This window comes from Megalobrama amblycephala, linkage group LG22 (genome assembly GCF_018812025.1).
Source record: "Megalobrama amblycephala isolate DHTTF-2021 linkage group LG22, ASM1881202v1, whole genome shotgun sequence".
NCBI lineage: Eukaryota > Metazoa > Chordata > Actinopteri > Cypriniformes > Xenocyprididae > Megalobrama > Megalobrama amblycephala.
The window spans coordinates 7,951,930-7,969,444 of NC_063065.1; the positions used below are offsets into that span (position 1 = coordinate 7,951,930).

Here is a 17,515-nt window from a genome sequence, read left to right on the forward strand (position 1 = left end):
AAACTAAAGGAAAATGAGAAATGTTGCTGAAATAAAGTTCTTGTTACAGTTTGTTTTAAATAACTACATTTTTTATGGTTTTAGTTTTACTTAACTGCAATAATCCTGCTACTGACCTTATGGATAAAATATGTCAAGCAACTATGAAACTAACAAACCTGTTTCTGTTCCTATAAAATCACAAGTCAGACTTTTAAACTGTATTTGGTACGAACATGTCCTCGACTAAATAACAATCAGGTCACAAATAAAGAACTCAAAGCATGCCAATTAAAGAGTTTATTTTCATCTTTGCCTGATTTGAACAAAGACCACAAATCTACATCAATAGTCATCTTAGCAGTAAAATGATTCCACATAAAAACCCAGGCTGCCAATTTCATGCTGAACAGCAGAACTGGAGCAATGTCCTGCGTTCTGCTCATTACTAAAGCTAGCATCAACACACATTCAGAGCATTCAGAGATTTTCAGGAGATCTTCATTTCCTGCTTGCTCTTTTGCGGAAGGAGACACATTTTTAACACCACACAATTCTAAAACATCAAATGTGTCCTTATGGTTTCCTTATATTTTTTTATGAATATCTGTTTTAACCATCTTCCAAAACTGTCTGTTAAAAAAATGACAGGTTATGCTTGATGTCTCAAATGACCATGATGTGTCACTTTCAACACCAAGCAAACAGCAGAAGGATGGCGTGAGTATTTCACATGGACATGGGCGTTCTTCCCATTCCACACCTTATTGTGACAGGAGGAATTTTCTCTCCTTTATTTTTCAAATGACTGCTGTACTTGTGTTAATCATCATCATCAGTGTTTAATTGGGGTGGGCTGCCGTCATGGGTGTCGTTGAAGATTTTCTTGCTCGGTTTCTGCACATGATCTTCATTTCTTTTCTCCAGGGCTTCAATCTGTAAAAATGCATGAAAGAATTGCTTTTTAGTAACTAAGTTTTAAAAATGAGTTGGATCTTTTTGACACTTTTCAAATCAAACAGCATCTAAACCACATATACACAATCTGAGAGATTTCTATCCCTCCATCGACAGCTATGCAACTGAAACTTTGATGCTTCATAAAGTTCATAAAGAGATTGTAAAATAATCCATATGAATCAAGCGGTTTGGTCCAAATTTTCTGAAGAGACACGATCACTTTATATGATGAACAGATTTAATTTAGGCATTTATTCACATATAAACATTAATCACAGCAAACATAAAAAGAAGCTCAACCGAACCTGCTTGACACATGAGAACAAACCTCTTCCGGAAGCTCAAACGTGCTGCGTAACACGAGAATGAACCTCACTGGTTCTTGTGGAAACTTAAACGTGTTGCGTAACATGCAAATGAGCCTCACTGGTTCTTGTTGAAGCTCAAACGTGTTGCGTAACATGCGAATGAATCTCGTTAGTTCTTGCAGAAGCTCAAACGTGTTGTGTAATGCAAATGAGCCTCATTGGTTCTTGCGGAAGCTCAAACGTGTTGCGTAACATGAGAATGAACCTCACTGGTTCTTGTTGAAGCTCAAACGTGCTGCGTAACATGCAAATGAATCTCGTTGGTTCTTGTTGAAGCTCAAACGTGTTGCGTAACATGCAAATGAATCTCGTTGGTTCTTGTTGAAGCTCAAACGTGTTGCGTAACACAAGAATGAACCTCACTGGTTCTTGCGGAAACTTAAACGTGCTGCGTAACATGCAAATGAATCTCGTTGGTTCTTGTTGAAGCTCAAACGTGTTGCGTAACATGCAAATGAATCTCGTTGGTTCTTGTTGAAACTCAAACGTGTTGCGTAACACAAGAATGAACCTCACTGGTTCTTGCGGAAACTTAAACGTGCTGCGTAACATGCAAATGAATCTCGTTGGTTCTTGTTGAAGCTCAAACGTGTTGCGTAACATGCAAATGAATCTCGTCGGTTCTTGTTGAAGCTCAAACGTGCTGCGTAACATGCAAATGAATCTCGTTAGTTCTTGCGGAAGCTCAAACGTGTTGCGTAACATGCAAATGAATCTCGTCGGTTCTTGTTGAAGCTCAAACGTGCTGCGTAACATGCAAATGAATCTCGTTGGTTCTTGTTGAAGCTCAAACGTGTTGCGTAACATGCAAATGAATCTCGTTAGTTCTTGATGGAAGCTCAAACGTGCTGCGTAACATGCGAATGAATCTCGTTAGTTCTTGCAGAAGCTCAAACGTGTTGTGTAATGCAAATGAGCCTCATTGGTTCTTGCGGAAGCTCAAACGTGTTGCGTAACATGAGAATGAACCTCACTGGTTCTTGTTGAAGCTCAAACGTGCTGCGTAACATGCAAATGAATCTCGTTGGTTCTTGTTGAAGCTCAAACGTGTTGCGTAACATGCAAATGAATCTCGTTGGTTCTTGTTGAAGCTCAAACGTGTTGCGTAACACAAGAATGAACCTCACTGGTTCTTGCGGAAACTTAAACGTGCTGCGTAACATGCAAATGAATCTCGTTGGTTCTTGTTGAAGCTCAAACGTGTTGCGTAACATGCAAATGAATCTCGTTGGTTCTTGTTGAAACTCAAACGTGTTGCGTAACACAAGAATGAACCTCACTGGTTCTTGCGGAAACTTAAACGTGCTGCGTAACATGCAAATGAATCTCGTTGGTTCTTGTTGAAGCTCAAACGTGTTGCGTAACATGCAAATGAATCTCGTCGGTTCTTGTTGAAGCTCAAACGTGCTGCGTAACATGCAAATGAATCTCGTTAGTTCTTGCGGAAGCTCAAACGTGTTGCGTAACATGCAAATGAATCTCGTCGGTTCTTGTTGAAGCTCAAACGTGCTGCGTAACATGCAAATGAATCTCGTTGGTTCTTGTTGAAGCTCAAACGTGTTGCGTAACATGCAAATGAATCTCGTTAGTTCTTGATGGAAGCTCAAACGTGCTGCGTAACATGCGAATGAATCTCGTTAGTTCTTGCAGAAGCTCAAACGTGTTGTGTAATGCAAATGAGCCTCATTGGTTCTTGCGGAAGCTCAAACGTGTTGCGTAACATGAGAATGAACCTCACTGGTTCTTGTTGAAGCTCAAACGTGCTGCGTAACATGCAAATGAATCTCGTTGGTTCTTGTTGAAGCTCAAACGTGTTGCGTAACATGCAAATGAATCTCGTTGGTTCTTGTTGAAGCTCAAACGTGTTGCGTAACACAAGAATGAACCTCACTGGTTCTTGCGGAAACTTAAACGTGCTGCGTAACATGCAAATGAATCTCGTTGGTTCTTGTTGAAGCTCAAACGTGTTGCGTAACATGCAAATGAATCTCGTTGGTTCTTGTTGAAACTCAAACGTGTTGCGTAACACAAGAATGAACCTCACTGGTTCTTGCGGAAACTTAAACGTGCTGCGTAACATGCAAATGAATCTCGTTGGTTCTTGTTGAAGCTCAAACGTGTTGCGTAACATGCAAATGAATCTCGTCGGTTCTTGTTGAAGCTCAAACGTGCTGCGTAACATGCAAATGAATCTCGTTAGTTCTTGCGGAAGCTCAAACGTGTTGCGTAACATGCAAATGAATCTCGTCGGTTCTTGTTGAAGCTCAAACGTGCTGCGTAACATGCAAATGAATCTCGTTGGTTCTTGTTGAAGCTCAAACGTGTTGCGTAACATGCAAATGAATCTCGTTAGTTCTTGATGGAAGCTCAAACGTGCTGCGTAACATGCAAATGAATCTCGTTAGTTCTTGACGGAAGCTCAAACGTGTTGCGTAACACAAGAATGAACCTCATACGATCTCAACTTCAACGATCACTGTGATCCAAACAAGCAGATTGGATCATCAGCCAATCAGGACACAGAAAACTTTTAACTATATATTCGTCTACTCCGTCCTTAATTGTTTCACAAAAACACCCAGCTATATGCACATTTCCCATGAATTCGATTGGAATGTGTTTACATTACATTGAGATCTGATCACAGTGCATCCTCGACTAGCTCTGGACCTGAACACACAGGTCAGATAACATTCCGATCACCAAAGTGTTTGTAAACGAGCCTGTGTTATCCATCATATTAGTCAGTATCATTTGCTTTTTTAAATTATTTTGCACATGCAGATTGCAAATAAATATTTAAAGTCCAGACCTGAGCTAAGAAATCAGCCTCATTGTCGCTGTTGATCTCCAGTCCAGACACGTTGTTGAACAGCTCGAATACATTGAGAGCCTCGGCCACACCAGCTTTCTGGAAAAACTGGAGAACAGAAAAGAGCATACATTAATGAGCACAACCTTGCTTTAGAGCTATCGGCATCGCTTTAATATGCCACAGTACAGTTCAAACACTTACTGTGGCCACGTTCCTGCAGTCCCTGAACAAGAACTCCAGACCGTGAGGGTGAGTGGGCTCTATGGACTGACTCACATCAATGAACCACACCTTCATGAGCAAAAACAGAAAATAACTTCATGGGGTCATGATGCATTTGATGAAAATTCAATTACTCACCCTGAACCCGTAAGACTTTCGTTCTTCTTCAAAACACTAATGAAAATAAGATTTCTGTCCCTCCATTGAAAGTCTATTTACCCAAATCTCTGATGCTTTAAAATGTTCATAAAGAGATTGTAAAATAAATCCATATGAATCAAGCTGTTTAATCCAAGTCTTTGGTTTTGCGGAAGCTCAAATGCGCTGCGTAACAACGAGAATGAACCTCGTTCCCGCAAGCTTCTGTGACCAGAATTGAATGCTGAAAATATTGTTTGCTGATCATTGTTTTTATGTGAATAATAGGCTAAATTAAATCCGTTTATCATCGTGTCTCTTATATAACTTGGACTAAAACGTTTTGTTTTAGTGTCAGAGTTTTGGGTGATGGAGGGACAGAAATCTCTCAGATTTCATTTAAAAGATCTTCATTTGTGTTCCAAAGACGAATGAAAGTCTTCTGGGTTTGAAACAACTTGAGGGCGAGTAAATGATGACAGAAATTTCATTTTTGGGTGAACTACCCCTTTAAGAGCTCAGTTTTAAAACCAATAAGCTTATTTACTTCTGTTCAAATGTTTGGGGCCAGTAAGATTTTTTTTTGTAAAGAAATTAATACTTTTATTCAGTGAGGATGTATTAAATTGATCAAAAGTGGCAGTAAAGACATTTAAAATGTCATAAAAGGTTTCTATTTAAAATAAATGCTGTTCTTTTGGACTTTCTATTCATCAAAGAATCCTGAAAATAAAAGTATCACAGTTTCCACAAAAATATGAAGCAGCAACGGGTTTTCAACATTGATAATAATAATAAATGCTTCTTGAGCAGCAAATCATCATATTAGAATGATTTCTGAAGGATCATGTGACATTGAAACCTGGAGTAATGATGCTGAAAATTCAGCTTTGATCGCAGGAATAAATTACATTTACATAAAATAAATGCAGCCTTGGTGAGCGTAAGAGACTTCTTTCAAAAACATTAAAAAAAAAATCTTACCTCAGACCTCAAACTTTTGAACATTAGCATAGTTCATGACAAAATGAAAAGCCTTTGTGTGCAGAATTTAAAAAGATGTGCTACTAATAATGTCAGGGCTAGCCTCATACAAACCTCTCCATTATGCCAGAGCATGTTGTATTCGCTCAAATCAGCATGAACCAGGTTACAGTCTCGATACAGCCGCTGCATCATCTGAGAGACAGTGAATCAAAAACAAATATCCAAGTCATATTCATATTCATCTTCTTTATTAGTACATAATTAAACAATACTATGCAAAATTCTTTTACCAAATACCCATTTAACATTCTAGTATTTCGGTATACTCACGTTTAGCACTTGGTAGTACGCTTTCTTCATGTCCTCTGAACTCAGAATGGCGTCCTTCAGTTTAGGTGCAGGAACATGGTCCTGCCCAATGAATGACATCACAAGGATATGCTTTTTCAGAATCACCACCTCCGGGCACGGGATCCCTGCTTTCTTTATCCTACATGGACATTTAAGTATGTGTGAAAGAAAAAAAGTACATTAAACAATAGTGTCATCTTAATTCATCTAGTGTAATTTATCGATTGTAGTGTCATCCAGTTAATCACTTGTGTCATGATAAATGGATCAGACATCTTTCTTGTACCTGGTGAGGTTGTGCATCTCCTTCTCAGCCCACAGGCGGATAATTTTGCGAGGATTCAGCTTGCTGAAGCGGTCTTTGAAGCGGTAGTCGTCCTTGATATATTTGTCCCGGTTCTTAAACTCATTCAGGGTGGTCTTGAAAACCTTGAGGACACACTCTTCTGGAACAATCTTTTCATCAAAGCTGTGGGAGACACAACCAGAGTAGTGTTGCTTAATAAATGCATGCTTGTGCTAAATGACATCAGCTAGTTGCAAACACAATAATCCAGTGTACCCACCTCCCTCCATTAGCGTGGAACACCACCGACTCTTTTCCTGTGCTGATGCAGCCGTTGATGCTCTCCAGTATCCCAGCATTCACCATTTTGTACATCAATAGTCTGGTCTTGGGGTCCACAGCATGTTCCTGGGAAAAATAGGACATTAAATATACACTCACAATACACAAATGAATACATTACATGTCTTGTTGAGTCTGAAAACCTCTAAAGTAAATTAAACTACAATTAAATAAAACAAAAATAATAAATAAAGACTGGGTTGGGCTCTTTATACAAGATTTCTTCCGAAAACCCCTAAAATAAAATAAAATAAAATAAAATAAAATAAAATAAAATAAAATAAAATAAAATAAAATAAAATAAAATAAAATAAAATAAAATAAAATAAAATAAAATAAAATAAAATAAAATAAAATAAAATAAAATAAAATAAAATAAAATAAAATAAAATATGGGTTAGGTTCTTGGTCACAATGACATCTAAATATTTTTTATGGAATATTGCAATATTTATTATAAATAATTTATCCTTGCACATCATTATTTAAAAAAAAAAAAAAAAAAAAAAAATATGTGCCCTCGACTCTAAAAGGTGAAACTACTCACAGCAGTAGAGTGCTCTTTCTTCTCATGAAGTCGAGCGCTACGGCGCTGCTCAGTGTGGCAGTGGCGTTTCAGAGCGTTGTACACTTGGTTGGAGAGCTTCAGGTCCATGCCGATCCCATCTCCCACCTGCACCTCTGGAGCAAACTGCGTAGATGCATTCAGAAATTGAGATTAAGTGAAAGACGCTTCTCAGAATGTTATTTGGATAAAGTTGGATAAAGCCTTACATTATCCATGCGTGCTGTGTTCTTCCGTCCACAGACCTCCTCATCGTGTTTGGTGGTGATGTTCTTGCCTTTCCCTACAAAGCCCTTTTTAGGGGTAGTGGTTGGTTTGTCTAAGTGAGTAAATAAAATGTAGTCAAATGAAAAACAACTAGTACAGATTTTAAGTGTAGCACAAACAAGCAGAAATAAAGCTGCAAATAAAATATTACATGAAAAGCTTAGGCTAAATAGAAATATAATAAAATCAAACTAATAGGAATGAAAAAAGCACATAAAATGACTAAAATTAAAAAAAAATATTAACATAAAATAAAAACTCATATCAAAATATTAATAAATAAATACAATAATCCTGTATTAATAATAAAATAATTCTGAAAAAATAAAAAATAAATAATATTAATTTAAATTAAAATTATATTATTAAAATTTATTTTCATTAATTAATAATATTAATAATCATATATTAATAAAATGATACTAAATAACACTGTTCTTAGGTATTGTAGCTCACCAGCTTTGTAGGGGTCATGGCGAGTGTCTTGCCAGTCCACCTCATCCTCAGAGCTGTCACTGTCCTCATACGGATGAACCATGCGGTAGTTCTCAAAGGATATGGAGACTGGAAATGAATTGTTCAGGTTATATTTACTGTGTATATATTAATCTCCAATGCACGTTCACACAATAAAGTTTTGGTGCTGTTATAAATGTGCTAGAGATTAATATTTTGTAAATAAAGTGGTAAATTATGTTTATTTGCACAAACAAAGCACTTGTGTCACTTCATAAATTTGAGGTTAAACCACTGGAGTCACATGGATTACCTTAATGAGGTCTTTACTACCTTTTTGGGGCTTGAAAGTGGTAGCTACGTAGACTGTCAATGGAGGGACAGAAATCTCTCAGATTTCCTCAAACATATCTTCATTTGTGTTCAGAAGATGAACGAACGTCTTACGGGTTTGGAACGACATGAGGGTGAGTCATTAATGACAGAATTTTCATATTGGTGCGAGCTAACCCTTTAAAGTCGCCATGAAATCAAAATGGACAATTCTTGTTTTTTTTTATCGATTATTGCAGTATTTATTATAAACGATTCATCCGTGCACAACATTATTTTTTAAAAATTCATGTCCCTCATAATCTTTATTCAAAATAACTTCCCATCCCTCTTGTAGCGACATCTCTTTTCTCTGATGACGTGTTTATTGATGAGAGGGCGGGACAACCTGTCACTCACATGACATCGACCAATAGCAAACCGCAACCATCCAATCAATTCTAAATGGATAAAATCAAGTCCCGCCCTACATTTTTTCTTGTTCGAGAAGCCGTTTCACTATATGTCACAGGGAAGAAAAGACTATCGCACCGACTTTATATTTAATTTAACTTCATGGTTTTACCTTTGCTGTCTCCATTAAACTTCTTCTCCTCCCTGCGCAGCTGCGTATCAAACTCGCGATCAAACTCCATCTGAAGCATCTGGGCCAGTATCAGGTCGCTGGACGTGTCCGCTTCTGAAGTGCAGGTCAGCTTCAGGTCGGTACTGAAAATAATAAGAAGTAAATACATACGAAAGATGTTTCTGCCATCAGAAATAATGAAAAACTTACTTCAAATAATTACACTTTTTGTGATGACAATAAAGCTGCTGCCTTAGTTATATTTTGAAGTCAAACAAGTTAAATAGCAACTGCTACAATAAGTATTAAAAGCCTACGATTCTGGATAAATTGAGAATCACAATTGTTTTGCTTCAAACAGAGATAACAATTCTCCAATGATTCTGAACAGACAAACTAAACAAACTAACATGTAATTTACAAGAGGTTCTGACAAAATGTTAATTGCTGCAGTCTTGAATGAATGATTCAATGACTCGCTCAGAAATACTTCACTTGTTTCATTACTGGATGAATCAGCATTGCTAGCCTAAAATTAAATCTGTTCATCATATAAAGCGATCGAGTCTTTCCAGAAAATTTAGATTAAACCGCTCAATTCATATGGATTGGTTTTACGATCTCTTTATGAACTTTTTGAAACGTCAAAGTTTCAGTTATGTAGCTGTCAATGGAGGGACAGAAATCTATCTGATTTCATCAAAAATATCTTCATTTGTCTTCCGAAGATGAACGAAAGCCTGACTGGTTTGGAACGACATGAGGGAGAGTAATTAAAGACAGAATTTTCATTTTCGGGTGAACTAACCCTTTGATCATGCAGCTCTACTTAGTTAACTTAGTCACAATATCATATATTATTACCAGTGTTTCTACACACAGAAATAATCTAAACCGAAGACGTGGGGTACTAGACCTTTAATAATTGTAATAATCTGATATGTAGGTTTGTAAGACTCACTCTGGGCAATCTGGGAAAGTGTTGCCCTCCTCATCCAGCTCTCGGGCCAACTGCTCACTCATAACATCAGCCAGAGAGCAGGGCGATGGTGCCAGGGCGGGAGCGCCCCAGGGGCTCTGGGAAAACAACAAAATAATCACATGAATGACTGATACACTTCATCAACAGAAGTTAGGCTTAAATTCCAACAACTAACACCATCAGCAGTGGACAAGCAGAATAAAAGCCCTGTCACATGTGCCATGAATAGTAGTTAAACTTAATAAGCTCATTAATATATACTGGCCAACATTAAAATTGTCAAATTGAGTTTTATATTCATGACAGTTAGAGCATGTCAGACATTTGCTCTCTTTGATACAGGTCTACAGGGTGATGGGAATTCAATGTGAAGTCTCAAGCAGTGCTATTATTGTTAGCTAAACTAAAATTAAAATGACGAAAAATAAAAACTAGAAATGTTTTCGGTAATTGAAATAAAATAAAATATAAATATTACATAAAAAGCTTAGACTTCAAAGGGTTACTTCACCCAAAAATGAAAATAATGAAATCATTAATTACTCACCCTCATGTCGTTCTGCACCTGTAAGACCTTCAGAACACAAATTAAGATATTTTTGATGAAATCCGATGGCTCGGTGAGGCCTGCATAGCCAGCAATGACACTCTCTTTTTCAATGCCCAGAAAGCTGCTAAAACATATTTAAATCAGTTCATGTGACTACAGTGGTTCAACCTTAATATTATAAAGCGACGAAAATACTTTTTGTGTGCCAAAAATAATAAAATAACAACTTTATTCCACAATATCCAGTGAAGGGCGATTTCAAAACACTGCTTCATGAAGCTTCGATTCTTTATGAATCTTTTGTTTTGAAGCAGTGTTTCAAGCAGTGTTTTGAAATCGCCCTTCACTGTATATTGTGGAATAAAGTCGCTATTTTGTTATTTTTAGCGCACAAAAAGTATTCTCATCATTTTATAATATTAAGGTTGAAACACTGTAGTCACATGAACTGTTTTAAATATATCTTTAGTAGCTTTCTGGGCATTGAAAAAGGGAATGTCATTGCTGGCTATGCAGGCCTCACTGAACCATTGGATTTCATCAAAAATATCTTAATTTGTGTTCCGAAGATGAACGAAGGTCTTACGGGTGTGGAACGACATGAGGGTGAGTAATTAATGACATTATTTTCATTTTTGGGTGAACTATAAAAAACAAACTAATAACAAACTAATATAAAAAACAAACTAATAACAATGACAAAAGCACATGAAATGACAAAAATATAATTAAAATGTAAATGAAAATATAAAAATAAAAATCTTAATAAATACTATAATTGTGTATTAATACTAAACAGTGCTGTCAAATCGATTAATCGTGATTAATCATATCTAACATAAAAGTTTATACATATACACACACATATATAAACAAACTTTTATTTTAGATGCGATTAATCACGATTAATCGATTTGACAGCACTAATAATAAAATAATTGAAGACTTCAGATGCAAAAGCCTCTAAGTGCCATCTGAAATTTTTTTTCTAAAATTAGCATTTTTTTTTTTATCAAGCTTGTATGTTTATGTTCTGTTGTTTCACTTTAATGGCAATGAAAAGGATCTATTAATTGCCATTAAAGTGAAATTACTGAACCTTAACATAAAAGCTTGATAAAAAATTCTCATTTTAGAAGAAAGGCTTTTGCATCTGAAGTCTTCAGTTCGTCAAATAAAATGTATTAAAATAAATTATTATGAATTAAAATTGATATTAATAAAATTATAATAATATAATAATACTTAACGACACTGTTCTTAAGTATAGTAATATTTATTTGACCTACTTATTAACCCTCAACCCTTTTGACTCAAGTCCAGATCAAGAATTTCAAAGTCCACATGCTGAAGCTGACCTCACCCATAAACAATCATGTTATATTCAAATACCTTCTCACAGGGTAAAGTCCATCACTGTTTAGGTCAGAGTTTGAGTCATCATCACATGTTAGGCAGGTTTAGACTCATTACTCACCCTTCCGTTGTATAATGGTTGACACAGGCCCTGTACTAAACCAACTCATATTTTTAACACTTGCCCGATTTTTTCCCCAAAGAAAAACAACACATCACACAGTCAGGAAATAATCTCACCTTGGTTTCTTTTGTAGATACTTCAAGTTGGTCCATGTTGGCTGACAGAAGGTTTAGATTCAAGAACGTGACGCTTGTAATACTTTCTTCGAGTGGTGATAAGAGTAAAAACCGTGTAAGGCTCGTTAATATCGGCTTCAATCTTATATGTAACAGTACTTATTATGATATATTTGACCAAAACCGCTAAAACGTGGCTTAAAACAAGAAGTTGATTCGTTACCGACAGTGTGTCAGATAAAAATAGATGTGAGATACAATCGACAATGGTTGGTAGGGACAACCCATTATGACGCCATGACTCTGTTTTTCAAAATAAAAGTCCGAAAACGTAACAAAAAAATGTATTTCTTTATTGAAGAAATATGAAGAGATCTTTCATGTACCGTGATTGATTTTTTTTAAATCCTATTTTCTTTATTTGTTCTGCTCCTGCCTTTCTCTATGTTCTTAAAATTTCTCTTTTAACAGTCATTGTCAACTTTTTTTTTTTCTTCTCTTCCATATGTTCAGATGACATTGGTTGTATTGTTGATACATTCTGTGTGATGTATGCAAAGTTGTATTTTATTAATGTCATCTTTGAATTGTTTGCAATTTAAAAAATTACAAAAACATAAATATAAATTGTTGATATATATTTTATAATTATTTAAACACTGTTCAGTTATGTCCACTTATTTTTATTTTATGTTATGAAATTAAAACTTATTTTTACTAGATTATTAACTTATTAGATTATTGATTTATTTATCCTGCTGCATTCATTTTTTTCATTGATAGTAAAAACTGATCACATTATAAATGTACTTAGAATAATTAATCATCTCTTTTATCATATAAATGGTTGTAATTAAAATATAACAATAATTTATGAATTTATTTAATTCAATGTTGGCTAAATTATTTTATTTAATATAATTTTATTCTATTTCTGTCGTTGTTGTGATTTGTACATTTGCATTGAATTTTTTCAAAGCTGCTTATTGATTTGCAATAAAAATTAAATAAAACGGAAGCATAAAAGGCATCCGTGATAAAATATTTTATTATGTATCACTAATAAAATAATAATAATAAATAATATTCTAAGTGCTTTGCCTTTCCCGTTAATATTTTAATATTTTTTAATTATCTCGAATTCTTTTAATATCTTTCATTCAGGCTTTTATTGGTTAAAATGTGCTGCGTGTCACAGTGGGCGTGGCCAGCAGAAGAGAGGAAGTGCAGATGAGATGTCAGAACAGTGAAGAAGAAAAAGAGTGTGAGAGAAGCTGTGCATGAAACCAAAGTTACTAATGCATCCAATCCAATGAATGTTGCTCGAGTGATTCTTGCTCTAATATTCTGCACACTCTTCATAGCATCATATTTCACAAATAAGGTAAATTGACTTTATTATACTTTGGACAGAACCAGTGTGTGTTTGTCTTGTTGTTTTGGGTTGCATCTTCTGAATGCAATTATGTTAATGCTGACAGGTACCATAATTCACAAAAATGTACAATTGTTCTTTGCTTTACAGTATGTCCTGTCTATCTTAAAGTTTACATTTCCAACCATTTTTCAGGGGTATGTATTCATATTCATGACATTATTCCTTAACTATAATCAAAATTCAGTTCCTCATTTACATGATATTTCAATATTTATCTTTTATTTATCTTTATCACAGGTGGCAGACCTCTACTGGGGCTCTATTGCTGCTGTTACATGGAAACTTGGTTTGGTGGAAATCAATGGATTCTCCAGGTAACTAAATCATGCACTTACTGTACCTATATAATACATAAATTATTATTTGCGCATTTATATATTTATACACATATTATTATAGGGATGCATGATATATCGGCCACCATATCGGTATCTTCCGATATATGTTCATTTTTAATGTTATTGTTATCAGCCATATAAGAAAAGTCGATAAATAATGGATTATTTCCTTCAGCTGAGACACTTCAGATGCGCACTGTTCGTCATGATGGTTTTGAATTGCTGGAAATATAATTGAAATCACTTCAAATAGCAAAAATACATTAAGTGCAACATGTGCAGCGCAAGTCTGTCATATAACAAGCTACATAAAATTATATTGAGAACATTATAATTGTGTTTGGGACATGGCTTTTAATGCTGAGACTTTTGTTTTTGTAATCAGGCTCTCAAATGATATACATTTTTTTTTTTAATTTAGATTTATCAGCCAATATATCTGTTGTCTATGGAAGCCACTAAATAAAAGTTTTTATAGAAGTTTCCGCCACTAAATAAAAAAAATAAAAACAGTAATTGCAACTTTATGTCTCTCAATTCTGCCTTTTTTTCTCACAATTGTGAGTTATAAAGTCAGAATTGCGAGAAAAAAAGTTTCACACAACTGTGACTTTAAATCATGCAATTGCGAGATAAAAAGTCTGAATTCTGAGTCGCAAACTGTTTATATTTTTATATTTAGTGGCGGAAATGGGCTTTCATAGTTATCAGCTTTTAAAAATAAAGGATTATCGGTATCGGCCAAAATGTTCATATCGGTGCATCCCTAGATTATTATGATATGTTTATTGATATTTGTGTTTGTTATCTAGATCTGCAGCATTTTCCCAGCTTCCTGGATCCTTTTTATTTATTGGAAACATTTATGCGGGGTCCAAAGCACTGTCGCTTTTGGTAAGTACACAAAATGTGTTTAAATATGAAAAATAGAAAGAATGTGCAACTTTTTTATTTGCTTATGTTAAAATATGTTTGTCTTTCCTCTTCTTTTTTTTTTTTTTTTAGCCCATTCCTTTTTTCTTTGTGTTACAAAATGTCTCTGAAGTCTTTGTTTTTCTCATGGTAACAGTAACTCACAGAGAGGTAAGCCTGAATCCTGCTTAGTTAGTTCATGCACTTGGTATAAAAAATAAACATTTTTGCATGCTTTTTCATCAGAATTTATTTAGTAGGATGAGAAGTCTTAATTCAGCTTGTTTTTAATAGTATTCTCATAGTATTTCTGATATCACATCATTGTTACCATTCTTTAATATTCTTTGTATTTGCATTATTCAGAAATCATCATGGATGAAATTATTTAGGTATGTTTCTTTCAACCAAATAGTCTAAAATGACTTGAAAAGAGCTTGTTTATGCCTTTAAATCTCTTAAACAAATATTGTATAAAAAACCAAAAATTAAACTATAGATGTTTTTAATGAACTGATGTTCTTTATAGTGTGTGTATGCTGCTGGGATCTTCCATCAGCCTTATTCTGTACAATCCTCTGGTATGTTCACTCTCACATTCATAACGTTGATGTTCTGTGAGTTCTCAATGTTCCCTGTAACAGTAAAAATCTCCATTTCATATGTTCCCTTTATGGTCCCATACGTCTCACCTCTCAGTTTGGTCCCAGTGGCTACACATGGGCGTCCATCCATCTGTTCTGTGTTGGTGAGTGTGTTTTTATTTGTTGTTGTGGGAGCCAGAATTATGAGCAACAAACTTAAAAATTCTGGACATATGAAATTGGGCATTTTCCTGTGTGTTTTTTGATTTCGTCTCTTTTCCATTTTAGGTGCATATAAAGTATTCCAGAAAAATACAAAGACAAGCCATCTGAGGTGGTTTGCTGTTTTTATGTACACCACCATTCAAAAGTTTGGGGTCGGTTAGATATTTTTAAAAACGTTTTTGAAAGAAGTCTCTTCTGCTCACCAAGGCTGCATTTATTTGATCAAAAACACAGTACATTTATTACTATTTAAAATAGCTTGTTTTGTATTTGAATATATGTTAAAATGTAATTTATTCCTGTGATCAAAGCTGAATTTTCAGCATCATTACTCCAGTCTTCAGTGTCACATGATCCTTCAGAAATCATTCTAATATGCTGATTTGCTGCTCAACAAAACTTTTCTCATTATTATCAAATCATAAAATTATAAAAATTGTGCTGCTTCATCTGTTTGTGCAAAACACAATATATAAACATGATAGAATTATTTATTTATTTTAAGGACTAATATTTTTAAATTGAAATCTTTTCAAATTCATGACTTTACTGTAACTTTTGATCAATAAAACTATTAATTTCTTAAAAAAAAAAAAAAAAAAAAACTTATTGACCCCAAACATTTAGAATGTTGTTACTGTAAGTAGATGCCTGGTAACATAATAGAAATATTATGTTATCTATTAAATATCTCATAAGTGTCATTTTCAATGTGTAATATTACAGTGATCTTGAAGAGCAGTTCATCAACTATGTGACCAGGTAAAATGATAAATATGAACATTAATGTCAATCTTTATATATGCACTGTCAGATTTTGACACATGCATATTTTGAATGCATACACAGTATATAAATGTATTATAAAATATCTTACATAACAATTTTCACCCATGACAGAATTTTCATTTTTGGGTGAACTATCGCTTTAAGAATTGAAAAGCTATACACTCCATCAGTTAGGGTTAGAAAAACTGTTCCCAGACATATAACATGCTAGAAACATAATAATCACAGCAATAATGATCCAGTCAGTATTTGCCTATTTAAATCCAAACATCGACTTTTAGTTAATTTTACACTTCTTTTTCAGTGCATTGTTACTTGCCTCACTTGCACACTCAACAGGTAATAATGCATTTTGTGCTACCATATTATTTTTGTCTACAGCTCTATAATTTTCTGCCATGATCCATGTGTAATTCATGGTGTCCTGTCTTTCAGGTGACCTGTCCGGTGCCTTAGATTTCCCTCTCCTGACCTCATACAGGTTCCATACTGGCTGCTTGGGCAGGTAAGACCAACATTCAGTGGGAATTGTTGTACATACTAATGCATTAAAAGCTGGCATGACTTATTGGATTTTCTACAATAAGGATTTCAACTGCAAAAAACATTGTCATTTTGTTATAAGAAATTGATTGTGTTTGCAAATCTTATGTTCATTAGAAATCAATTTCATTTCATAGCGCTATATTCAGCTTTTGTCTGATTTTGGCAACCGTAAAACTGAAGAACAGTCTGCCTCAGGAGCACTGTGGAGTCTGCTGCTTCCTGGCAAAGGTGAGACTGAAAGACCTCTGAAAATTATATTTTGAACCACAGTTATTCTTTGTTTAGTGTCTCCATTTAATTATTGTGTCCAATCAGGACTGTTAGAGCATAAGGCTGGTTTCACACCACATGCATTGCAGTACTTGCAAAAAAAGTTGAAACAATGGATTTCTGTTTTTTGATTGGATGCAGGTTCTGGCCTCAGGTCTTTCCCTTTCCACATTCAACACTGTGCTCAGTCCGGTGACACTGTGCTGGTGAGTTCATAACAGCTTTATGTTAGGCAAAAGTCTATTGACTTATAGTGTTACAGTATATTGTTTTTGTCTTACTCATTAGCGTCATCCTGAACTACACCGGAGAGGCCTTGTTCCTGTATTCTGACAAATTTCATTAAGTTTGTTGAAGAAAATGGCCAGTGCCTTTGAAGATTCTCCAAATCAGTCACTTCAAGGCTTTATAAATTGACCAAAGCCAGTTGCCGCAATGAGATTATTCCAATAGAAGCCTTGAAACGCACAAAACTCTTTTTTTACTCCTTTTGTTGTTCTGTATTTTTCTCTTTACTTCTCCCCCCCCTTATTTTCAGTATGAGACTACGGAAGAGGATTAGGCCAAGCAATAATAAAAAAATAAAACCATCTCGAGATTAAACTTGTTAAATTTCGTGAAAAAACTCGTTAAATTTCAAGAAAAAAGTCG

The 17,515-nt window shown here is 34.8% G+C and overlaps 2 protein-coding genes across 3 annotated transcripts; one reads left to right on the forward strand and one right to left on the reverse strand.

Moving 5' to 3' along the window:
• Positions 1 to 264: 264 nt before the first annotated feature.
• On the reverse strand, positions 265 to 12,054 carry riok3 (RIO kinase 3 (yeast)). Of its 2 annotated transcripts, none has more exons than XM_048175259.1 (13): positions 11,763 to 12,054; positions 9,596 to 9,711; positions 8,635 to 8,777; positions 7,737 to 7,844; positions 7,223 to 7,332; positions 6,996 to 7,139; positions 6,387 to 6,514; positions 6,107 to 6,289; positions 5,800 to 5,959; positions 5,581 to 5,661; positions 4,324 to 4,413; positions 4,120 to 4,227; positions 265 to 915 (listed from the first exon to the last, which is right to left on the reverse strand). In XM_048175259.1, the coding sequence occupies exons 1-13, from the start codon at positions 11,796 to 11,798 to the stop codon at positions 802 to 804; spliced, it is 1,521 nt and encodes a 506-aa protein (XP_048031216.1). In that variant the 5' UTR covers positions 11,799 to 12,054; the 3' UTR covers positions 265 to 801. The 2 variants fall into 2 exon arrangements, with proteins under 2 accessions (XP_048031216.1, XP_048031217.1); XM_048175260.1 differs by lacking the exon at positions 11,763 to 12,054 and adding an exon at positions 11,456 to 11,670.
• A 906-nt stretch (positions 12,055 to 12,960) lies between these two features.
• Positions 12,961 to 17,493, forward strand: LOC125258364 (transmembrane protein 241). Its single transcript, XM_048175270.1, is given in 16 exon segments — positions 12,961 to 13,146; positions 13,288 to 13,334; positions 13,438 to 13,466; positions 13,469 to 13,514; positions 14,351 to 14,432; positions 14,544 to 14,621; positions 14,817 to 14,842; positions 14,980 to 15,031; positions 15,150 to 15,198; positions 15,323 to 15,368; positions 15,986 to 16,021; positions 16,353 to 16,387; positions 16,484 to 16,553; positions 16,729 to 16,822; positions 17,006 to 17,070; positions 17,153 to 17,493. Coding segments are annotated over 16 exon segments (885 nt in total). The 5' UTR covers positions 12,961 to 13,074; the 3' UTR covers positions 17,211 to 17,493.
• Positions 17,494 to 17,515: the final 22 nt, after the last annotated feature.

Coding starts and splice junctions, on each gene's coding strand:
- riok3 (XM_048175259.1), bottom strand. CDS start 11,798: ATGGACCAACTTGAAGTATCTACAAAAGAAACCAAG. Junction 4,414..5,580: donor TGCTCTGGCATAATGGAGAG/GTTTGTATGAGG, acceptor TTGCTCATGAAG/GTGTGGTTCATTGATGTGAG. Junction 4,228..4,323: donor ACTGCAGGAACGTGGCCACA/GTAAGTGTTTGA, acceptor TCTGTTCTCCAG/TTTTTCCAGAAAGCTGGTGT.